A 23,486-nucleotide genomic window follows, 5' to 3' on the forward strand; every position below is an offset into this window, starting at 1 on the left:
AGAACGGAGTGTCCTGCGCTAGTAAGCCTTGCACAGGGGTTATTTCTAGAATGTGAACAAGTGAGCTGAGGAGTTACGTTCCCTCTGAGACGGAGAGGTCTTCCCTGAAGGATTCTGAGCACATTGTGTGTTTGCCCCCGGCCCGGGCCCCTGGGAATTCGAGGCCCCGGGCACCTGCTGACCGGGGTCTCCGTTGCAGAGCGCCATGCAGAAGGCCGCGTTTGAGGCCCTCCAGGTGAAGAAAGACCTGATGCACCGGCAGATCAGGAACCAGGTGAGGGCTGGGGGCGCGGCCGCCACTGGTCCCCTCCTCTCACGTGCCAGCTCAGCCATCCCCCCCCAACCCTGCACCACCCCTGCAGTGTAAACGGTTCCGCTCTTTCTCAGGATGCCCGTGGGCCACTGCTTGGGCAGCCCCTGCGTCCACTGGGCCCCAGGCAGGAGCCCCTCGCCCGGGCATGCAGTCAGCTCCACCCTGGCGGCCTCCATCAGCTCTGAACCCGGGGAGCCGGGGCTGATGGGGTGTCCCACCTGGCGGGCAGGGGAGGCCACCTCGCCTGGAGGGAGCTGTGCTCTGGTCTGGACTCTGCTGCTGACCCAGCTGTGTTGGGCCCCCTGGGCTTTCCTGGGGGCTGGAGGCGGAGGGAGCTTTCAGGCTGCGGGAATGGTCATCGCGTCCTCTTCAGCACACTTTGAATTTTACATTTTTGCATGTTTGTTTATTTTTTTTTTCTTTGTATTCTTTTCTCCCTTTTTTGGCCCAAACCAACTTAACCTTTTTCTTCCCCTCTTTAATTTCAATCCCACCTTGCCGGACATGAAGCTCATTCCTCTGACCAGGGGTTGGTGGGGCCATAGGAACTTAGGGGCAAGGGCCAGAGGGTTACAGGCTCAGGGTGGAGAAGTCACTGGCTGTGGGGTCTGACCCCACGCATCCGCCCTGTGGGTGGTTCTGACGCAGCTGGCCAGCCGTTCCCAAGCTGGGAGAGACCTGGGAAAGGGCTCCCTCACCAACCTGCTCTGTGTCCTTGAAGATACTTAACCTCTCTGAGCCTCTGTTTCCTCATCTGCAAAATGGAGGCAATAATACCTGCTAATAACTAGGGGAGACTTGATGACATGATGCAGATGAAGTACACAGCACGAGCCTTGCACACAGAATGTTCTGGAAGCCTCAGCTGCTGCCATCGCTGTTCTCAGTCAGTCCATTACCCTCTGCTCTCCTTTGTGATGGCAGTTAGAGGAAGCAAGAGGCTCCAGCAAGTGCCAGGCTCCGTGAGGACCCATGTCCATTCTGCACTCTGGTCTGAACCTTAAAGGCAGGACCATCTCCATTCCATAAGCCGTGAGCTTCCCTGGGATGGGCCCACCAAGGCCAGGCCTGTCCGCGCCCTGCCCAAGCACTCGGGCCCTGAAACAACTAATTCTTTTAAAGCCCCGCTGAGGGGGTTCCCGAGGCACCCCAGTCCCCTTCATTCCCAACCCCCACCCCCAAAAGGTCTCTTAGACTCCACTTAGCCTTCAGAGAGCAGCACAGATTTGAACCTTGCTTAATGTGAATAAAAAAACCCTGTTTCGTCTTCTGTTTAGATTAAGTTAATAGAAACTGAGTTATTGCAGCTGACACAGCTGGAGGTAAAGAGGAAGTCCCTGGACACAGAGGCACTTCAGGTATGTAGGGCTCCCAGCCTGCCCCTCCTCCCTGCCTCCCTCCCCGCAGTGCTCCCCAGCAGGCAGGCAGGCTCCTCTGTGGCTATGATGGGAGCACAGCCTGGTGGGGGTGAGCCCAGCGCAGGCCAAGGTTAGGGTCGGGGCAGCCTGTTGCTCAGCAGGAGGGTCAGAGGAAGGAGGGTTTCATTGCCAAGGCTCACCCAGGCCCATCTCCATCTCTGCCTTTTCTTTGTTTTGAAGCAGGGTCACTGCTGAACTCCCTGTGTCTTTAAGCCATGCTTCTGGGGTGCAGGTTCAACTCACGGGCTGACCTTCTCTGGGGAAGGAGCTTTCTTGGTGTCCCAAGGATGTCTGGAGGAGAGGGCCCAGCTGTTACTGTGTCACTCCCTGCAGGTGGCTTCTCTGGGAGCTCCATCCTGGGTGTCCTGCTTGTACAGCGTGGGGGCGGTAGGGCCCAGCAGGCGGCATTCTGGACTGCATGTCTGGGACCTGGGCTTTGATTTCTGCCCAAATGTTCGAAAGCAGATGGATCAATGGTGTGGGAGGACCTGGGCCCCATATCAGGCTTCTGAGCAGAGCCTTCTGTCTGTCCCTTTGTCTGTCTGTCCTCAGCAGAGAAGTCTTGAATTGTCCCATGGCTTCTCAACTCAGTGAAAGTGTGCCGAGGTCTACGATCCTAGTCTCAGGTCTGCCACAGATGTGCTGTGTGACCCAAGGCAGGTCACTTCCCCTCCTAGGCCTCCATTTCTCCCTTCCACAAAAGGAACTCCTCTTCCAGGCCCAGCCTGTGTCCTAGGGCCATCGCACTGGGGCGAGCTAGCCAATGCAAAGACCTTTGTGAGCCTTGCCATGGTCTTAGAGATGAGGGGAGGGGAAGCTCTCAGAGAAGATGCAGCCCCGTGCTTGGCAGGTGCCCATGTCTTCCGCCTGTCAGAGCTTGTGGGGCTCCCATGTGGGGGCCTCCATGGGTTTCTAAGAGTAAGAAACGAGTGGAACATAGACACAAGTGAGGACTACACTCCAGTTTGCATGTGCCTCCATCTGGGTAGAACCTTCCAGACCCACGTGGGGTTACACGCCAACCCTCCTTGCCTGTGCTTCCGCCCACGTGCTCTGTAGTCCATGACATTGCAGTCATGTACCTGTGGCTTGTCATTTCCTTTGTTTGCTGTTTCTTACCATTCCATTGTCATCGGTCACTAGATCCCACACCTGGCCTGACCCCCACGGGATGAAGATGAGGAGGGGTTGCCTGGGCAATGGGGCCCCTTGGCTCCGTCCCCCAACCCTCTGCCTAGTTGAGTTGGGCCCACTGTGGGATCCCAGCTGCCTTCTGGGAAATGAAAGGGGGGATCCCGCCACCCGCCGCTGCGGGGGGCGGCTACTGGCTCCAGAGCGGTGAGCTTCCAGCGGCACTGGGCGTGCTCTTATGTTGCAGGAGGTGATTGTCGAGCAGCGCTGGGCCCTGAGCTCCCTGCTCCAGCAGCTGCTCAAGGAAAAGACGCGGCGAGAGGAGGAGCTCCGGGAAATTCTGGTGCGCTTGGCTTCTGTGTTCCATATCACACTTGGGTTCGCTTTCCCCCCACACCGTTGCCATTCTTAGAGGTGCTTTTGTTATTCGAGTAACAGTTGCTCATCAAAGAAAAGATGGGACCCACGAAGGAGACTCTTCTGGGAGTTCTCTGATGCTGACGTTCTGATTGTTTTCTGAGCACCACGATGCATATTTACGACTGTGCACACGTGTGCCCTGTAAACGTCAGATGGCACACGCTTCGGAACCCCCTCATTTGCATCCATTCTTGTCGTGTCCCTCAAATGTCCTCTACGTGCTTCCTGGCTGCATTCGGGCGGGCCATCCTAGCCCATTGCCAAACATTCAGACTACTTCCAGCTCTTTACTTTTCTAAGGAATGCTCTCTGTCTTTATAGCTAAGTATCGAGAGCAGTCATGAGTATTTATTCAAAACCAATGCCCAGGAGAGAATTTTGTGTCTAGGGCAGGCTGTTTTGTAAGCTTTTTTTTTTTTTTAAAGGTTTTATTTATTTATTTGACAGAGAGAGATCACAAGTAGACAGAGAGGCAGGCAGAGAGAGAGAGAGAGAGGGAAGCAGGCCCCCTGCTGAGCAGAGAGCCCGATGCGGGACTCGATCCCAAGACCCTGAGATCATGACCTGAGCCGAAGGCAGAGGCTTAACCCACTGAGCCACTCAGGAGCCCCTGTTTTGTAAGCTTTTGACAGGCATTGCCCAGCTGTCCCCTGTACCCAAGTGGGTTTGACTCTGGCACATTGTCAGGGTGGCAGAGCCCCTTTAGAGGGAGCAGGGGGGGATCATTTCCTCCAGACCCCGTGTGCATCGGAGCACTGGGGACAGAGGCCAGGGCTCAGAGGCTTGTCGATTCTATGGTGTTGTTAGTGCTCCAGGTCGTCTCTGAGCTCCGTTTGGGCAGAGCCCTGTGCAGAGAGCAGGGAAGAGACCAGCTTCATAGCCCCACACGAGCCCCTGTAGTGTGCGTGGGCCGATCAGAAGCTGCCCATTGCTCGTGGTGCCCTGCTGCTATCGCCTGCAAACTGTGTATTAACATGCCAACACGTGTTAGCGTGGTGCATCAGTAGCCCTGTGCTCTGGCCCTGTGCTTCCACTCTCCAGGGCCCTCAGAGCACTCACCACCCAGGGGAGGAAGCCCCACCTCAGCAGGTCTTGACTGTCAGGGTCACACCAGAAGAGCGCTGTGTCCACAGCTCAGCGAGGTCTGGGAGGGATGACCAGAGGACAGTCAGTCCCCAAGGCCTGTGCAGAAATCTCGCTGCCCACATCTCCTCTGGCCCCCAGGGTGTGGCCGCAGGTCCCCAAGCAACACAGGCCTGGGTCCAAGTCCTGGCCTGACCCTGGGCAGGTTCCTAATCACTCTGAACCTCCCTTTGCTCACCCTGGAAGTCAGACCCCCACACGGAAATGGTGAATTCAGGAAACTGGGTGCATAGCGGGCTATGGCACATAGCGTCCTGACAATGGTAGCAGCTGCTGATGCTGTTTGTATCATTTGTTCGGGGCACTGGCCTCCGCACCTAGAGCCACGTGAGGCCAGAGCAGCAGTCGCTGACTACTTGTGCGCAGCGGAATGAAGGGATCCGTTTCAGTAGCATGTCCGTCATTCTCCAGCTCTGTCAGAAGGGTGAAGTCCACTCTAGACGCTCATATTGTCCTTAGAATCCTATGTGTCTTCCTGCTTGTCACCGGAGCATGAGCCCGAGCAAGGTCCCGCAGAGCCTGGCGGCAGGCACCCGGATCCCAGAGTCAGGCCTCAAGCCCAGGTGTGCCCGGCTGAGATTGTTCACGGCAGGAAGCTGGGGTTGAGGCACTTCCTGCCTTTCCCAGATCAGCAGTTTAAGTGGTGAGACCGTGGTGGCTGCGAAAGTTCTCTGTAGAATAGCAAGTGTACTCCACCATCCGGGAGGCTTGGTCACGATCGTCACTGTCATTACAGTTTTTACTTACTGACTTGTAACTAATGATGCCGACTTTGTCCTTGGCAGACAGAGTTAGAAGCCAAAAGCGAAACCAAGCAGGAAAACTACTGGCTGATTCAGTATCAACGGCTTCTGAACCAGAAACCCTTGTCCTTGAAGCTGCAGGTAAGGACGCTGGCCTCCACCGTCTCGGAGAGCCTCCCGCGCCTCGGGGTGCCCGGCTGCTCGAGCTTTCCGGTTCCATTCCGTTCATGTTTCCAGTGACTAGCGTGCCAGGTCCTGTGCTAGGCCCTGGTGGGGACGGAAAAGGGAGAGCGGTGCCTTCCTTCTGGTGTGGGGCAGAGCCTGTGTGCACAGTGGCGGGGGGGAGGCCACAGGAGTCTCCTGCAAACCCCCCCACCGTGGGCAGAACGGATGTGGTCCTCCCACCCCCCAACACACACTGGGTTTTTGTTTTTTAATACAAATGAAGTCCTTTTCTGTACACACTATTGTGGCAAACTTTTTTTTTTTTCCTAACGATAATGACGGGCAGTTCTCCAGCCACACACGTAGTAGGTCATCTCCTCGTTTCCACGCAAGTGCATAGTATTTAGTATCTGAATTTGCCCTCATTGATTTAAACAGGTAGACGGGCAGTGCGCTTGCTTACGTCTTTATCTCTGTGCTCACATCGTTTTTGTGGGAAAAGTTGCAAGGAAGCGTTTTGTATATTCCATTAAATGGGTTCAGAGCCTCGATTTGCTGTTGCAAATAACGAGGCCCTGTTGGCGGCGCGGTCCGCTTCTCCCTTGGCCTGTCCTGCAGGAGGAGGGCCTGGAGCGCCAGCTGGCCGCCCTCCTGGTGGATCTCTCGGCGGAACACTACCTGCCCCTGTTCGCCCACCACCGCATCTCGCTGGACACGCTGAGCCGCATGAGCCCTGCCGACCTGGCCAAGGTGAGGTGGCAGCCCCTCGGGGCAGGTGGAGGGCTGAGTGAGGCCGCTGTCCGGGCCCTGGGGGTCGGCTTGCCCTCCTACTGCTCTGGGCGCTACCTTCTGTGAACCAGTGTTCCGGGGCCCCCGTGCTTCCAGACAAGCCAGAACACCCACCTTGTGGGTCCCTGGCCCCCTGGGGGTAACCTGCACACCGTCTGTCTGACCCCAGACTACTACCCCCACTCACACTGGACCTTCACGTTGTAGGCCCCGAATGAGTCTTTGGAGGTTGTCGGGTCCGGCCCTGGCCCGCCCCCAGCTTTGCAGCCCTCGTGAGGACAGCACTGCCTGAGCCTGGGGCCCTCCTGGGTGGAGGCTGAGCTCTGGGTTGTGTTAGTTTGTTTACTCTTCAAAAGAGCCGGATGACGAGGATAGCCAACAGCCCCGTAGCACTCGCCAGTGCCAGGCGCTGTTCTAAGGGCTTTTCCCATGCTAAGCCCCCAACAGGCCAGTCAGGTATCCTCCTTGTGGTTTCTCAGAGGAGGAAGTGGTGACACGGCCAGGTGGTAGCTTGCCCGATGTCACCCAGCAATCCGGCTTCGAGCATGGGTGGTCTGGTCCCAGAGGCCATGCTGTCACTCTGCCATGTGGCCTGTCCTTGACCCAGAAACTGATGGGTCACACACAGGCACTGTGTCACCCGAGGGTCTGTGACACTGCCGCTTCTTAGCAGCTTGGTCTCAATGGGAACTCCCTTCCCCTCCCTGTGAACTCTGACTGTGGGTCCTGACTCACCTCTGTCGTGGGGGGACGTGCAGTCTCACAGGTGAAGCCATCAGCGGGGTCCCTGCCCCAGCGCAGGGCAAGCACACGCTAAACCATGGCTCTTACCGGTGTTCCCTTTGGGGCCTCGGTGTCCCTCCCTGCCTCCTGGTCACCTTCACAGCTGGGGTGCTGCACTGCCACATGCTGACCCGGGGGCCCAGGCCTCCTCATTTCCAGGTGAAGGTGCCAGAAGCCAGGAAGGAGGTGGTCCTGGTGGCTCTGCCCTGGCTAGCGAGCTCCCACCCCGCCTCCAAGGCCCTAACTTGCTCTTCCTTAAACTGCGGCAGGTGGGCGTCTCGGAAGCTGGCCTGCAGCACGAGATCCTGCGGAGGGTGCGGGAGCTGCTGGCCGCAGCCAGGATCCAGCCAGGTACCAGTACGGGGCATCTCCTGAGCAGAGGCCCCAGGCTCACTGTGGACTGTGCTCAGGGGCTGGGGGCTGGGTCTCAGGACGAGATGTAAGGGCCGGTTCTAGCCCCTACCAGTCCTTAAGGCTTCCTCCTAAAGGAATAGCTTTCCCAAATGGAAAAAAAACAGGCCCTAAAAATGGGTGTGGGGGTTGGGGGGGAAGAGGGAGAAGGTTCCTTCTGGTGCCCTATCCTATAACCTTCCCTAAACCTACCATACGGACACTGGGAGCCACACACCATGGGCCCTGGAATAGAGGGAGAAACCAGCCGTACCGAGTGCCTGACACTGTGCCTGGGGCAGGCCTGCCATGTGGATGCGGAAAGATGTTTGTGATGACGTGCGAAGGGGTAAAGGTGGGTCACAAAGGCACTCCACCTGTGTCTGGAGGCCCGGGGAAGCCTCGGTGCTGTCCTGACATTGGAGTGGATATGGGGGAGGCAGGGACTCCCGTGTGCTGAGCACCATCCAGGCGCTGGGCGTTTGCTGACCACCGCACCTGCACCATGGCGTGTCACCCTGCGTCAGCCTGTGAGGCGGGTGCTGCTGCTCTCCTCATTTGACGGAGGAGGAAACCGAGATGTTAATGTGTTTCCCATAATGGCACATAGCTGGCAGATGGCTGGGCCACCGAGCTTAATGCCTCCCCCGAGAAGAGGCCGAGGGGGCTTGAGAAGGGAGGGAGTCTGGGACAGGGATGGAAGGAGACGGCATGCCTGGGCTGCCGGGCTGGCGAGCCCACGACACTGCCTGTCTCAGGCTGGAGCTGCTCAGGACAGAGACCAGATTGCAGGGATGAGGCAAGAGCTGGTTGCTGGTAGGGAGGAGGAGGTCCCCAGGTGTCTGGGCCAATGGCAGCGTCCTTGTCCACAGACTCCAGCTTTTCAGAAAATTTTATGCCAGGGACATTGGCCCAACTTAAAAAGTGCATTTAACTAATAGTTCTTTAATAGCAAGTAATGTATGAAATGGACCCCTTCCTCCCCTTCCAGTTTTCTCCAGCACTGACGCCCCCTTCCTCCTGTCACACTGGAGGTCCAGATAAGTTTGGCATCAGGAGCTGGGGGCCCCCTCCTGGCAGACAAAAGTGTCCTTCAGTCTGAGCCCCTCAGATGATGGCTGCCTCCCACCATCTCCCAAAAAATCCCCAGGGCTAGCAGGAGCCAGAAGCAACCAGCAGGTCCTTCTCCATCGAGGCTGCTTACAGCTTCTTTCTGGTGCCGCCCAGCTTCAGGGAGGGCTGAGTGGACCGGCTCCTCCTCGGCTGCAGAAGGGGCAGGAGACCTTTGGTCCTTTTCCTAGCATCCTCCTCCTGCTCCCAGAACTCGCTTGGTGTCACGTTAAATACGGAAGAACCCTTTACAGTGACGGTTTGGGGGCACCATGGTACCTTCAGAGAGCCTAGTGTTGTAACAGCCTTTAAAAAAGAAAATCTTCAAGTTTTTCCAGTTATGAAAACTCATAATTCAAACCACAGGGTAGATGGAAAAAGCTGAGCTGAGATCAGGCTGGCGTCGGGGATGGAGAGGACTCAGGGCTGTTGGTGTACGCTGTGTGATAATGAGAGATGTTTTGTAAGGGCCGATTCTGACGCGCTGCTCTTGGGCCCCGGGCAGGGGATGCCTGCTCTAGGGCGGTGAGGGGGCAGCCTTGGGGCTTTCTCATTCCTCTCCCAGCTCCCAGGTGGTCTCCTGGGAGACCTGGTAGAGAAGCTGTGAGCACAGCCCCTGGTCCCCCGCTCAGAGCCCCTCACCAAGGGCTGCTGCCCCATGGCTCTGGCAGCGGGAGGTGGCGGGTTGGGGGGGTCCTATAGTCTCGGGCAAACGGCTGCTCTTCCGTGAAAGCGACTCGGCCTCCCTGCAGGGTTGCTGTGAAGGATCCCGGCAATGGTTGGGGGTTAGAAGCCCAGGTCACAAGCACTGTGGCCTGCCCTGCCAGCGAGTCCGCATTCCTGTCTTACAGATGGGGAATGAGGCTCAGAAGCAATAAGGGGGGCCTTAGCCCTCCTGTGGATCTGAGTGTCCCACCTTGGCGCACTGCACTCACAGCAGGCAGAGCCAGGGGGACCCCCTGGGAGGTTGGGATCATGGCGACGTGACCCTGGCTCAGCCTGCCCCTCTGGTCCTCACAGAGCTGCCGAACCCACCCAAGCTTGAGGCCCTTGGGGCCCTGGAGGTGCCCACTGCCCCCGAGGAGCTTCCTGAGCCCGCGACCCCGTCTGCTCCCCCCGAGGAGCTGGAGATGCCGACCTCAGAATGCGTCGTGTGCCTGGAGCGGGAGGTAAGTCTGGGGCAGTGGCCCTGCCCCACCCCCTGCCCCGTTTGCTCTACCAAGCGGTGCTGTACTGAGCAGCTTTGAACGGGCTGGGAGCACATCCTCGATTATTTGCTCAGGGGAAGTCCTGCAAAGAGGAAGTGCTGGAGCAAAGCACAGGCGCGCCTGCGTGGCTTTTGCTCCGTCATGTCGGGCCGCGGGTCCATGCACAAAAAGGCAAAAATGAGGACAGCCTCCAGGTCCAGCAGCAGGGTGGGCTAGACCCACCGTGGTCTCCTGGGCAGCTGTTAGGCGTGGAGGGTGCAAGAGAGGTGGCCGGGAGAGACTCGTGTGCCGCCCGGATGGGGTGTGAGGACCGTGGTAGCAGCTTCTGAGGGTAAAGGACAGCAGGTGGTCCGGGGCCTCCATCACCGAGGACAGGTCGGGGTGGGACCCAGACGCGCCCATGGTCTCTCCTCAGGCCCAGATGATCTTCCTCAACTGTGGCCACGTCTGCTGCTGCCACCAGTGTTGCCAGCCCCTGCGCACGTGCCCGCTGTGCCGCCAGGAGATCGCTCAGTGTCTGCGGCTCTATCGCGGCTGAGTCCCAGCTGCCACCCCCCGGGGCCCCACGCTCCAGCCCACCCGACCCTGACTCCTGCTCTGCTTGAGACCACCCCCCTCTGCCCCAGGGCCCTTGCTCACGACCTGGGAGCAGCCCCCCTTCCTGTCCAAGCACACCTGGGCTGGGAAGGGAGACGGTCCTGGCCTCGGGCACTTCCCAGCAGTCCGACCATGGCAGGTTACAGCCCTCGGCAGCCCTCCGGGAGCCTAAGTGTCCTCATCAGGGTAACAAGGACAGTGCCGTCCCCCTCTGTCGGGTGGTGGAAGTGCGGGAGGGCCCTGGCCGAGTGTGGGGCGTCCCCCACAGACTGCCATGGGCTGGCCTCAAGATGGACTTGCCAGTGTATGCGGAGTGCAGGCCTTGTGCTACGGGCCACGCCGGCCCCTCCTGACTCTGCTCTCCAGATCTGCCTCTCCTGACCCGAAGCAGGAATGTCAATAAATCCGCCTCCAGCCTGATCCTTCTGAGTCCTCGCTGGGGCCTCGTGGGGCAGAGGAGGGGGTGAGGGCTGGGGGAGCAGGGGAGGGCCTTACCTCAAGCAGAGGGAGTGGGGAGAGGTGGGAGAGGCGTTCCCAAATGCCAATTTATCCAGATCTGCCCTGATTACAGGTGGAGAGACCGACCAGGCTCAGAGCAGGGCGTGGAGAGTCCAGAGAGCAGGTTGGGGGTGTTTGTGCGCGCGCGGTGGGTGCTGCACTCCCTCACCGCGATCCCAGAGAAGAGCCGAGGGCCCAGCGCCTGGGAGCCCGACACAGCGGCGCTGGGGCTGAGCCCGGGAGCATCTCGACTCCTGGGCCAGGCCGTTGGGCAGCTTGTTCATTGCACAGCTCTGGGAGCCGTGTCCCCGCGCTTGCTTAGAGCTGCACATTTATTGTGGAAGTTCGGGCACCACCAAGGGCAGCTGGTTTGGGCTAGAGGTGGGTCTCTGGGGGCACCTGGGCTCCGCCTCCAGCCACCTCAGACCCTGGCCTGCCTTCCAGACTCCTCTCCCCATGCATTCAGTGAGGGACCTGAAGGGGCCCTGATGCAGGCTGGTGGCCACCAGGGGGCACTAAGTGCTCATGCTAGATGCGAAGCTGGATGCAGGGGCCTGGCCCTGGAGTGGCAGAGAGCCCTGTCTCCCCTGCGCCTCAGTTTCCCTACTTGATTGGGACTGTCTTATAGGCCAAAACGGGATGGGATGAAGGCCTCTTGTAAGTCCTACTTTCCAGGCAAGAGCTGGGGCCTCTTCCCACAGTCTCACCCCCTACCCCTCACTCCCTGGGAGCTCTTGTGGCTCCCTCCCTCTGCCCCAAATCTGGGCTCAGCTAAGGGAGACTGAGACCTGGGCCGGCAGGGCCACACAGGGCATAGCGTTTTGCAAATCACCAGGGCGGGCTCCTCACTAGGCCCAGGGAGAAAGACTTGAGACTGCCCCCCGCACCCCCACCCCCACTTTTATAGATGGAGCCCGAGGCTGGGTGCAGGGACTTGCCAAGGACCACAGCACGACTGCAGCTGAATGTTCTGGTCTCCAGCCCCAAGGCCCCCGCCATCCTTTACTCTGGCCCTTGTTGACCAGCCCTCAGCCACTGGCCACCGTGGACAGGCTGGCGCCAGGGAAGCCAACGTCCCCCAAGGTGACCGGCTGCCATCCCACCCAGTGGGCCTGCTTTCACCCCTGCATGGGACACCTCCCTTCCAGCTGTGTGTGTGGTGGTTGGGTGTATGTGACCTGTAACCTCAGCCAGGGATACACACCTGCTTGGGCCTCAGTTTACACCGTGCTGAGATGGCGGTAACAAGGGTGCCCTCCTCCTGGAGTGCTCAGCTCATGGCGAGGGCTCAGTCAGTGCTGTGTGACCAGGAGTCCCGAAAATCCCCACACCGCTGTTCCAATCCGGCTTGGGCCCGGAGGCCTCTCCCTGCTGCGGACGCCCCAGGGCGACTGGTCCTTAAAGCTGCTGCCACCCCCTCCTGGCCTCCCCGGCTCCAAACAGCCTGCACTGACCCAGCTGAGAAGGCCAAGCTGCCATCAGGCCTGTCCCCTGTGCGCCCTGCACCCCATCTCCGGGGCAGTATCCTCGGACCAGGCATGGAGAGGGGGTCAAACGATAAGCCCAAGAAGTTGGTGCACGGGTGGTCCTAGACCAGCTCCGGCGCAGGTCTCCCCCTGCCGGCGCCACACACAGGCCACTGGCTTTAAATCGTTTATTGATTAGTAAAGCTTAAACAGTTTGCATAATATTTTCAGTATGCTATCTGGGAAGGATGATTGAAAAAACCCCCAAGAGAAGGCACTAGAGGAGAGCTCAGAATACGGACTGTGGTGGTAGAAGGTTAGTGAGGCATCTGAGATGAAGGCTGGGGGACCGGGGGGGGGTCCCTGAGCACCAGCCACCGCCGCACGTCCTGGGGGCCTGAGGCCCCTGCCCCAGGAAGCAGATCAAGGGGTCGGAGGGGACTGGGGAAGCCAGGGGGTCCCGGGCCCTGGGGTAGGGGCTGCTAGGCTGGGGCTGTCTCACTCGACCTTCATCCCCAGCCCCCAGATAAGCCACTGAGGGAGGAGGACATCTGAGAAGGTAATCTTTCAGGGTGAGAGGACTTGGTGACTGAAGGCAGCAGAGGCCAAGCCACAGCCTGACCCCACATCCTCAGGGTCCACCAGTGGTGCCTTGGGGAGCCGTACCCAGCTCCCCTGGTGGACAGTGCGTACCTTGGGGGTGGTCCTCAGAAGACAGAACCCACATCCCTCAAACCCCACCTCTGAGTGGCCTGTCACCCCTCCGTCCCAGCCTGGAGTGTGTCTCCACTGGGGGGGCAGGGGGAGGCAAAGCCTGTTCCAGCTTCCAGAGCCCTTCCCGCAGCCACCTCCGCCTGCACTGGGGACACTCCCGGTAACACCTCCCCGGCAGCTCACCTCTCTCTCCTTTGGAACACTTCCTCTCCACAGACAAGCACATCCTGGGCCTTTCTCATTCCAATCCCGGCCCCTCACCCCTTCTCCTCCACGAGGCATCCCCCCAACCCAGCATCCCCAGCCTGAAGCCCCCTCCATGCACCTCCCCTCACCCAGGGCAGGGAAAGTGAGGCCAGTGTCACTCCAAAACTGGCCTCTGGAGGCACAGCCAGGATGGAGGACGACAGTGGTCTGGACCCAGAGCTGGGCCTCAACGCTCCCTATTCCTGGTTCCAGTGAGCCGCCCTCCATTGGCGAGAGGGGAGAGAATTCAGTGGGCAAGTAACACAGCGAACAAGAACTCTATATCCGTCTTTCTGAGGAGGAGGGTGAGACCAGTGACGGCCCCAGAAGGCAGGAAGGAAGGACCCAGGAACCCAGCGGCCACCTCAGCCCCCTCAGCTGTGCCTACCTCCCAGCACAAGCAGGAAGCCCGAGATCATCCCACAGAAGAGAAAACAGGGAGCAAAGTGTGACTGAACCCAGTAAAGTGACTCAGGTGGGCCACCCCCGCCCCAAAAGGGCAACAGCCCTCCCCTCCCTCCACCCCGAGGCCTAGATCCGGGGCTCCCCACCTGGAGCCAAGCCTGCCAGTGTCTCAGAGGGGGTGGCCCATGTGCCATGTCCAGCAGGAGCTCAGGGGAGGAGCCTAGAACTCCGTCTGCACCCCTGCGCTGTCCTCGGTGGTGGTGTGGATGGGGGGGGCGGCCACCAGGGCTGGATACCTGCTCCCCGGTCTCCTGGTCACTGGGTTTGGGTGGCTCAAGGTCCGCAGCCTTTCCAGGAGGGGGTTGCCGGAGGGGTGAGGCAGGTGGCGACGAGGCCTCAGGGGCTGCCGTGGGTTGGGGGCTCTCCTGAGATGGGGCCCCGTTGAGCAGAGGGCCGGCCGGCTGGGGGCTCTCAGCTCGCAGATCCCGGGCCAGCAGGCCCCGGAGCTCGGTGACACTGTCCGGGGACGCAGGTGATAGTGGCTCAGAGCCGGCCTCGAACGGCAGCTCTGCCTCCTCGTCCTGGACCACAGACACCACCTGCTTGGCACGCCGTCGCTTTTCCGAATGAGTGGCCGCTTCTGGGACGCTGGGGCTGCCACTGTCCCCCATGCTGCCACCGTACTCCTCACCCCAGTCGATGGGCGCGCCCTCGGCCAGCAGGTGCAAGTTGGGGTCGCTGTTGTGCATGACCATGCTGTCCCGGTAGAGGTTGTGCTTCCTCTGCACGGCGGCCTCCTTCACGGCTGCGGAGCCAAAAAGGGGGGTCAGGACATTTGGCGTGGGGGCCGCGGCCGCCACCCACCCCCACCACGGTGCCTAAGTAGGACCCCCATCGCCGCCTCTGGCCTCACGATTAGCCCAGGCCTCAGTGCTGGGAACAAGCAGCCCAAGCCACCACTGTGTCCTCCTGTCCCTCCTCTGACACTGTCTGTAATGCCAGAGCCCTGAGCTGACACGCAGGACAGCACAGAGAAATGACGCTACCCGCCCCAGGCCGCACCGCGTACCTAAACCAGCCCCCAGGCCTAAGTCTCATGGTTTGGGCTGGGTCCAGGACGACCCCTCAGCAGCCATCCGTATCACCGCCCCCGCCCGTGGCAGTGAGGCTCCCCAAAGCAGCTCCGCAGCCGCCCCCCGCACCCCTGCCTACCCTGCAGGATGTCCTTCATGACCGTCTGCAGCACCACCTCCTCGTATGTGTTCTCCACCAGGATGAACCTGGCAAAGTCCTCGAAGATCAGCTCCTGGAACCGGGGCAGCTCCTACAGGGGTGGGGCAGGCGGTCAGGCCAGCTGGGTGGCGGGCGGGGGCTGTGGTGGGGTGGGGGGTGAGGGCATGCTCACCGACTTGCACGTGGGCGCCAGCTTCTTGAGCAGGAACGGGATGGTGATCTGCAGTAGCGCCTCCCGAAAGAACCGCTTCCGCACCGAGCTGCTGTCGTAGTCGTATTTCTGCCAGGAAAGAGGGGTCGGGGGATGGACCCGAGCCTCGGAGTCCTGGCCCAGGCCAGGGGGTCTGTGTGCCTCCCGCAGGGGCAGCAAGCCTGGTGCCAGCCCGGGGCCTGGGCTCGGGGGCCAGGCCGCTCACCTTCAGCACCCGCTCCAGGATCCGCTGGATCGACTTGCATAGCTCCTCCTTGGTGGGCCCCTTCCCCAGCTCCTGGTGCAGGAGGGTCTCAAAGGTGTACACGGCATTGTCCATTTGCTGCAGGGCACACCGCGGGGCACATGAGGGCCCTGGAGTGACCCCAGCCGCCCCCTGCGTGCCTCGGAGGGGCTCCTCAGCCTGTGCCCCCCAGGTCCACTAGGGAGGTGTACAGGCGGCCTGTGCGTGAATCTACATGTTCACCCCCATCTTCACTCATTGTCTGCTGTGGGCTGGCACAGTGCTGGGCACCAGCCAGTCCCTGCCTCGAGGGAACAGAGGTCCTAGGCCCTGCAGGGAGGGGCTTGGGGAGCAAGGAGGGCTTCCTGGACGAAGGGGTCTCTAAAGTGAGACCGGAAAAAGGAGTCCAGACTAACCAGGTGAACGGAGGGGTGGGTGTTCCAGCAGCTGGGAGCACCCGAGAGGCCAGAGCAGGACTGAGCACGGCTGCTGGGGGGCCCAGGAGGAGGCAGGGCCAGGGCGTAAGGCCACGGAGGGAAGGGCCTCCGCCCAGGAGATGGGGCCCGTGGCAGGGAGACGGCAGTGGGTGCTGGGGCCCACCTCTCGCATGTGGATCTGGGCCCGCTGCTTGAACACGGCTGTGCTGGACACGTCGAAGCGCTGCTGCAGCCCGTCGAGCCGTAGCGGCTCCATCTTCTCGTAGCAGCTCTGCATCTTGAGGGGGTGGTACGCCAGCTGCGACAGCTTCTCCATGTACTGCAGGGGAGCAGGGACCTGAGCCGGGGCCCCCGGAGTGCAGGCAGACCACAGCCTGCCCGGGGCCCTGGGAGTCCAGGCCCGGCCCTTGCGGGGCAAGCTGCCCGGAAGGATGAGGACGCGAAGGCTGGTGCAGCACGGTCCGGCAGCCACGGTGCCAGGTGAGAGGCTCTCATGCCTTCTGGGGCACTGTGGGACCTCGGCAAGTCGCTCACCCTCTCTGAGCCTCCGACTCTGCAGCCTCAAACTCAGGGGATAGTTTCTCATGATTTCTAAGGTCCTTTCTGGTTCTCAAATTCCGATAGTGTCTGTGGACCTCAGTGCGGGGTATGGAAGAGGAGGCCTAAGATTCTGGGATCTGTTCTGTCCCCACCTGACAGCCACAAGGGGTGTCAGGCAGCCTTGTACCCCAAAATGGGGTCTGGGGAAGGCTGTGCACCCTGAGAACTGGGTAATGGAGAGGTGAGAGAGAGATGCCGTCTCCACGGGTGGGGTATGTGAAATGGTACCTAAGTAATTCTGCTTCCCGTCGGAGGCTCGCCTCTCCTTCCCTCCCACCCTCTCCCCTTTCCCCTCCGCCTCCCTCTGCCTCCCCTTAATTCCTCCTCCCCTCCTTCTCTCCCTCCGTCTTCTAAGTCCTTTGAGACTAAAGTAACCAGCCTGGTGGAGTGGGTCAGCGATCCCCCTTTCCTCTGACTGCTGCCCCCCAGTGCCTCACACCCTCAGGCCCTTGGTCTCCAGCAGACCCTCTGGTGACAGGTTACACCCTGAGTCACAGCCTGGCAGGGGCAGAGCAGACCCAGGCCCCGCATGCCGTGTCCTGGGGCAGGGGGCCTGGCCTCACCTCACCCAGCTTGTCGGCGCCGCCCTCGTTGATGACGTTCAGGTTCATGTCGGTGACCTCCTTGAAGAAGACGTCCCGCACTTCGGTGAAGCCCTGGCTGGTGGGCACCATCAGGGCCTCCAGGATGGACGGGATGTAGGGCTGGACGTGGTTCCGGACGCACACCTCTGCCTTGGGAAGGATGAAGGCTGCGCCCAGAGGGAGCCGGGTGAGCGGACGGCTCCCGGAGCCCAGAGACTCGCGATCGAAAACCACTTGTGGGGCACCTGGCTGGCTCAGTCATTAAGCGTCTGCCTTTCGCTCGAGTCATGATCTCGGGGTCCTGGGATCGAGCCCCGTGTCAGGGTCCCTGCTTGGCGAGAAGCCCATTTCTCCCTCTCCCACTCCCCCTGCTTGTGTGCTCTCTGTGTCAAATAAATAAATAAAATCTTAAAAAAAAAGAAAAGAAAGCAAGCCACTTGTGACACCAGCAAACTGAATGACAGATCCATGTGTCAAAGAGAACAAAGGGTTCTGAGCTCGGCCCCCGATTTTTCTCAAAGTCTGAGGGCAAGGAACCAAGAGAGTGGCTCGCCCAAAGGTGTCAGCATTGTTCTGCTTCACTTGAAGCACATCTCTAGGGGTGTTGTTGCTTTAATGAAACAAAACACACCCTGGTAGACTCCCTGAGCCTCTGGGTTTTGCACACGCTGAGCCAGCCCCTGCTCTGTGCAGCCACATACAAGGCCACGGGTCCCTGGGCACGACCAGCTCCAGGGCACTCGGACCCACCCAGGGTGCTGTGAGGTCCGTCCCCCTCCTCTGCCCAGCTAATGTTTGTTGCATCAGACGGACGTGAGCTCTCCGAGGTCTACCCAGCACAGTGAGGACAGAAGGGGCTCAGGCAACTGACATGTCCGGAAACTGCACGCGGTCAGCGTGTGGGGCAGGGGACGGGGGTGCCGGGAACAGAAGGGAATGTGTGCGGACCCTGAAAAGCGAGCCCTGATCCGAGGCATCATCACAGCTAAACGGATGCCTACGAAGCCACGGTCAAGTCCGTGACCGACTAAAGCTGAGTGACACACTGGAACTTCCTTGACAAGACAGACATCTTCAAGGTCTGGGTTTGCAAAAATAGCCACAAAACTATACCCAGAGGTTGGAAGGACAATGGCTCAGGTTGGTTTTCATTTTTCAAAATGACCAAACGAATTGAGTCACTTGTACATGGGTCCACAGCACAGACGGGAGGGGCGCCCCGGGCCCCCGAGCACAGCAGGTGGCCTGCCTACCTCGGATCTTGCTGGCCAGGTGCTCCTTGGAGGTGATGATCTGGTCCATGTCTGTGCGAATGGTGGCCTCCATGGCCGGCCGGGCCAGCTGCAGCTTGGCCAGCACCGCCTCGAAGCGTGCCTTGGCCTGCTCGTATACCATGCGGTACACAGCGTCGGAGATCTGCGGGTGGAGCCAAGGCGTCAGAGCCAGAGCCAGAGCCAGGGTGCTGGGCAGGCACAGCCCCCCGCCTCCGAGCCCCCACGCACCCACCTGGATCCACTGGCGCTGTCGCTCCTGTGGTTTCCCCTTCAGCCGCGGGGCGAGCTCTGCCTTCAGCTCAGGGCCCAGCTCCTCCATCACCAGGTTGCTCAGGATCTAGGACCAGGAGGCACAGGCCAGGCCAGAGCTTAGAGCATGTCCAGCTGGCAGGTTCCTCTCCACGTTCTCCTGAAGCCCCACCTCCCCTGGGCCTGGCCTTGGCTCCATGTCTGCACTGCCCTCTCTTCTGAGCATCATTTACCCCAGATCCCAGTTCATCTGCTCAAGGGACCTGCCGGATCGTCAGAACCAGGAGTCCCACCCCAGGGCCTTTGCACCTGCTGCCTCCCTGTCTGGAACACGACCCCTCCTTCCCCCCTCATTTGCACGTAGTAGTATGTGTGTTTATTTGTCAAACATCTGTTTCTCCTGCTAGAGAGAGAATAAGGGCACAGGCCATGTCCCTCTTATTCACAGAAGCACCCCAGCCCCTGGGTCAGGAGAGATATCAGTAAACAACTGAATAAAGTATCTCCACTTGTCCAAAATGATCTTATTGTCTCCTTACAAACCGGGAGCACCCGAGCCCAAAGTCTCTGTGCCTGGCACCACGCTCTGACCCTCGGGGTGACTCCCACGGTCCCCTCAGCGGCCCCCTCGGTCTCACCTGCACCTCATTCCCACACAGCATCTCCCAGGTGCCGTACAGCTCCTTTGACTGGCGGTACATGCGGATGGCATCCGTGAATGCGGGGCCCTCTACCTTTGAGTCCTCTGGGATCCCTGCTCCAGACAGGGAGGGAGAGGGGAGGTCGGTGGGATGGCCCAGTGGCCTTCACCGAGACCGACTGGCCGACAGCCCGAACACCCGCTCCCTCCCCCGAGTGTGCAGACACAGGCACACCCCTCCTGCAGCCCCACTGCCTTCACAGCGATGGTGGCGGTCATGTCTGCAGTGACCGTGACAGCGGTAATGGCCCTCCACCAACAGCAGCGCAGCACTCTCCCTCGTATGCAACTTCCCTTCTCAAATTTTCCCAACTACCCCAAACTGTCCTCAACCCTACTTGACAGATCAACACAGGCTGCAAGGTCAGGCCACTGGCTGGAGGTCCTGCGGCAGTGAGTGGCAGAGCTGGGTCCCAAGGTCACCCCACCCCTGCCGGGAGATGCGGCCAGCACAGCAGAGCGCGGGCCAGAGGAACCCCGAGGTCCTCATTCCAGTCCTGCTCCCTCCCCTTACTGTCCACATCGGGGCCTGCAAACTTTCCCCGCAGAGGGCCAGCCAGTAAATATTTTCAGCTTTGCAGACCAGATGATCTCTGTTGCAACCACTCCGCTCTGCCACGGTGGCATCAAGGCAGCCACAGACAATCTGGAAACCAACGAGCTGGTAAAACTTGATTTGCAAAAGTAGGCAATGGGCCAAATTCTGGGCCGTGCGCTGCGTAGCTTGCCAAGTCTTGCTCCAGATCCCTGAACCCTAAGGGCCTCAGTTTTCTCTTCCTAGCAGTGGGAACAACGGCCCGGCCTGGCCTCCCACAACCACGGTGAGGCTCCAGCCGTGGGGACGGGCTGGGAACTGGTCATGCGGGGGCCCCAGAGCAGAACCCACCTCCACACCGTGTCGCCCTTTACTACGCCTAGCAGGGACGGGGTGCTCTCGCTGTCCGTGGGCGGACTGGGTCACCCTCATTCACCACGGCATCCCGGTCTCACTACAACACACTAGTCCCAGACTCGTGCTACTGGTGGCGCTGGCAGCGGCCCGTAGGAGCTCACCCTCCTTCTGTGTGCCAGCGAGGTGGGTCAGGGAACGAGGCACGGGACACCCGAAACAGCTGCTGGGGGAGGCAAGCGACAGGAAGTTGCAAAATCGGACTCGGGGAAGAATATGGTTGACACACTGGCCCTATGCCCCCGACCACTGTGTCCCTGGAGCCCAGGAAGGGGAAACGGCAGTCTGGTCCTTCAAAACCCTGGCTCCCACGGCACTGACTACAGGCTGAGTCACCCCCGTGGAGAAAAAGCCCCTCTGGGCATGGGGACAACCCCCTCACCTCCAGCTGAGCGTAGGAGTCACTGCCTGTCAGCGCCGGAAGGGGGCTCAGAGGTGGGAAACGGGGCTCCCTGGACGGGGTGGGGGGAGCCCCGCTGCCTTTCAGGGACTGAGATCAGGCAGAGTGACTGGAGAAGGGCAGGGGTGCTCCAGCAGGGCTGCCCATCAGGCCAGGGAGGAAGGAGGAGCACGGCCTCCCAGAGGCCAGGTTTTGCCTAGAAAATGTGGGTTGTGCTGTACATGCACCCTCGCTCACCCCAGGGCATTTACCGTCTACAGACAACAAGCAGGGGCATGGGTGGGGGCAGCAGGAAGGAGGCTACAGCGTCCCAGGCCTGGGCTCTCAGACCCTCAGGACATCTCTACTCCGCAGCTGGGCTGCTGAGTCTCATAGGAGAGAAGGTCCCCTTCCTGAGCTCTTCCCCTGAGCCTGGCTGTCAGGGGCTGCATGGTGTCCCCCCAGATTCCTAGGTTAGAGACCTAAGCTCTAGTATTTCAGAAGGTGACTATATTTGGATATTGGGCCTTTAACTAAGTAATTTAGGTAAAATGAAGTCATTAGGATGAGTCTCCATCCAAGAGGACTATGTCCTTGAAAGAAGAGGGAATCTGGATGCAAAATGTGCACAAGGAGGGGGTGCTGCGTGAGAAGACAGCCATCTGCAAGTCAAGGAGGCAGGTCTCAAAAGGAAACTAACCTACTGACACCTTGATCTTGGACTTCTAGCCTCCACAGTTGTGTAAGCCATCCGAGCTGTGGCGGCCCAAGCAGACCCAGACGCCAGGCCCAGCCTGAGACCTCACACACATTCCCTCCTCTATGAGCCCTGTTTGATGGCTGTTCTCAGTCCCACTTTTCCCAACGGAGGAGACTGGCTCAGAGATGCCAGGTTACTGGTCGGAGGATACACAGCTAGGGAATGGCAGTAGGAGGGCTCCAACACAGGACTGGAGGACTCCAGCCAAACCTGGGGACTTCCTGCCCGTGGGGTCATCGGGGTCAGACTGAGAAAGGAAACTGCATTCCTCAGTCCCAAGCAGCAGAAAAAGGGGGATGGCAGTCAGACAGGAAGAAGCCTTGACCTCTGCAGTCCCGGCCCACCCTGAGGGCTTAGCTCAGTGCCCCAGCTGCCTCCTGCCACCCCCAGCTGCTCCAGGAATGCAGGATGTAAGGGGGGCCTTGGGACAAGCTGGCGTCCCCCCAGCTTGGCCTCCTCCCCCCACATCTCCCCCCACTTCCTGGCAGCCCCCAGAGTGAGCAATTCCAGGCCCAGCCTCCAAGTTAGAGGAAGCAGAGAACTTTCCCACAGTCCTCAGGGTAGAAGGAAACTCCTCTAAATCCAGCCGCAGGCTGCCCCTTCTTTCCCCGCCCCCTCTGCCCATAGCACCCGCACCCAGCCACGGGGCTCCCCTCAGCGTCCCAGGTGAGTTCCCAGCTGTGCCAGGCACGGGGCCAAGAGCTCTCCCCAAACCAGCTCATTCAGTCTGCCCGGCAATCCCACCGAGCTCAAGCTTGTCATCCTTGCATTGTGCACAAGGGGAACCCACCCTTGACCTGGGGTGGGCCCGCCAGCTCAGCCATGAGCCTGGGAAACCTGGGGAGGGCAGAGCTGGGCCAGGGCTGGGGTGGGGAGGGAGGAAGAAGGGAGGAGTGGGGCGGGTGCCCAGACCAGGCAGCCAGAACCCAGATGGCCTCCACCCTGCCCTGGCCCCACAGCCCCAGGGGATCTGGGAACAGGAGGCCTTTTGTGGGTGGCAGGGCCTGGTCCAGGTGACAGGGGCTGGCCCAGCTGAAGACCCGGTTCCTCCCACATGACAGATTCCAGAAAGAAGGCGGCTCTGCAGAACAGGGAGGGTGGGCAGGCAAGCAGAGTCACGGCAGCAGCCCAGCCTCCAGGCGTGGGTGCCCATGCTGTCCACCCCCAGCATGGGAGACATGCTGGACAAGGAGGGTGGGGGTGGTGGCCTCCTTCTCCTGCCTGCCCCAGGCCGGGTCACCAGGAAGGAAGTTCAGGTTTCAGCACAGGCTGTTCCTTCCCCGAGGGCACAAAGACCCTCAGTGCCCCACTGTCCCCATTTTTGATCAAACTCCTTATGGTCCTGCAGGGCCCTCCAGACCAGACCCCAGGGCCCCCCAGTGCATTGGGTCACCCTCAGCAGGTCTTCATGCAACTCCTCCTCTAAACCGTCCCCACCTCCAAGCTGCCCTCCAGGCTGCCCTCCACACTCAAGGCTAGAAAGCTCCTCCCCCCGACTCAAGGACCATTCATCCTTCAGGTCTCAGTGGAACCCTCAGCTCCTCAGCTGGCCCACTGTCTGCACACACAGGGTCAGCACCCACCCAACACACACCCTACAGGCTCCCGGGGCGGTGCCCACCCAGCACCGGGCACAGCTGCTCCTCCTGCTTAACGTCTGCGGCCTCCACAGGGCTGCCGGCCACACAGGGTCAGGACCCAGGTCTGGCTCCCTGGGTGCAGCCTCCGCCTGACACTAAAGATGTCCACTGAATGAATGAGCAAGCGGAAAGAGACCCCATTACTTTACAGAAGAGAACACTTAGAAAGGCTATGAACCCCCAGGCTACCCTACAGGTCAGGGTGAGGCAACAAATGATACAATCAAATAAGTCTTGGGGTGCCTGGCTGGCTCAGTCAGTGGGACATGCAAATCTTGATCTTGGCACTGTGGGTTCGAGACCCACACTGGGGGTAGATATTGCTTAAAATATTTTAAGAGAAATTACACATGGCGCTGGGTGGCTCAGTCGGTTAAGCATCTGCCTTTGGCGCAGGTCAAGATCCTGGGGTCCTCGGATCGAGCCCCACATCAGGCTCCCTGCTCATCGGGAAGCCTGATTCTCCCTCTCCCTCTCCCCCTGCTTATGTTCCCCCTCTTGCTGTCTGTCAAATAAATAAATAAATAAATAAAATCTTTTCTAAAAAAAAAGAAATTAAACAAGTGAATAAATAAAAGTCATTACACCAAGCATCAAGTGGACTCTCACCGTGAATCCGTACAAACACCCTAAGACCCGGGAGGGATTCTTACCCCATCTCATACAGGCTCAGAGAGGTAACCTGGTCTCCTCCTAAAGTCATGTTGC

The 23,486-nt window shown here is 60.0% G+C and overlaps 2 protein-coding genes and 1 long non-coding RNA gene across 3 annotated transcripts in view; 2 read left to right on the top strand and 1 right to left on the bottom strand.

Annotated features, from left to right (window-relative positions):
* Positions 1-10,151, top strand: part of LRSAM1 (leucine rich repeat and sterile alpha motif containing 1) — a 37,774-nt gene extending 27,623 nt beyond the window's left edge. Inside the window, exons 18-25 of the mRNA XM_032866391.1 lie at positions 200-274; positions 1,591-1,671; positions 3,110-3,205; positions 5,211-5,309; positions 5,952-6,083; positions 7,175-7,256; positions 9,426-9,574; positions 10,029-10,151. Coding sequence (XP_032722282.1) covers positions 200-274; positions 1,591-1,671; positions 3,110-3,205; positions 5,211-5,309; positions 5,952-6,083; positions 7,175-7,256; positions 9,426-9,574; positions 10,029-10,151 — 837 coding nt within the window. The remainder of the gene's footprint in view (positions 1-199; positions 275-1,590; positions 1,672-3,109; positions 3,206-5,210; positions 5,310-5,951; positions 6,084-7,174; positions 7,257-9,425; positions 9,575-10,028) is intronic.
* Positions 10,152-10,166: 15 nt separating this feature from the next.
* LOC116872602 lies at positions 10,167-21,583 on the top strand. Its single transcript, XR_004383680.1, has 3 exons — positions 10,167-10,467; positions 15,636-15,641; positions 21,571-21,583. It is a non-coding gene; the product is annotated as an uncharacterized LOC116872602 (long non-coding RNA).
* NIBAN2 (niban apoptosis regulator 2) overlaps positions 13,640-23,486 on the bottom strand; it is a 50,270-nt gene continuing 40,423 nt past the window's right edge. The window contains 10 exon segments of the mRNA XM_032865915.1: positions 13,640-13,813; positions 13,815-14,344; positions 14,752-14,863; positions 14,945-15,052; positions 15,189-15,305; positions 15,807-15,962; positions 16,807-16,994; positions 18,081-18,243; positions 18,334-18,438; positions 18,989-19,104. Coding sequence (XP_032721806.1) covers positions 13,760-13,813; positions 13,815-14,344; positions 14,752-14,863; positions 14,945-15,052; positions 15,189-15,305; positions 15,807-15,962; positions 16,807-16,994; positions 18,081-18,243; positions 18,334-18,438; positions 18,989-19,104 — 1,649 coding nt within the window. The 3' untranslated portion in view covers positions 13,640-13,759.

Source organism: Lontra canadensis, unplaced genomic scaffold (assembly GCF_010015895.1).
Source record: "Lontra canadensis isolate GAN:19392208 unplaced genomic scaffold, GSC_riverotter_1.0 scaffold30, whole genome shotgun sequence".
Lineage (NCBI taxonomy): Eukaryota > Metazoa > Chordata > Mammalia > Carnivora > Mustelidae > Lontra > Lontra canadensis.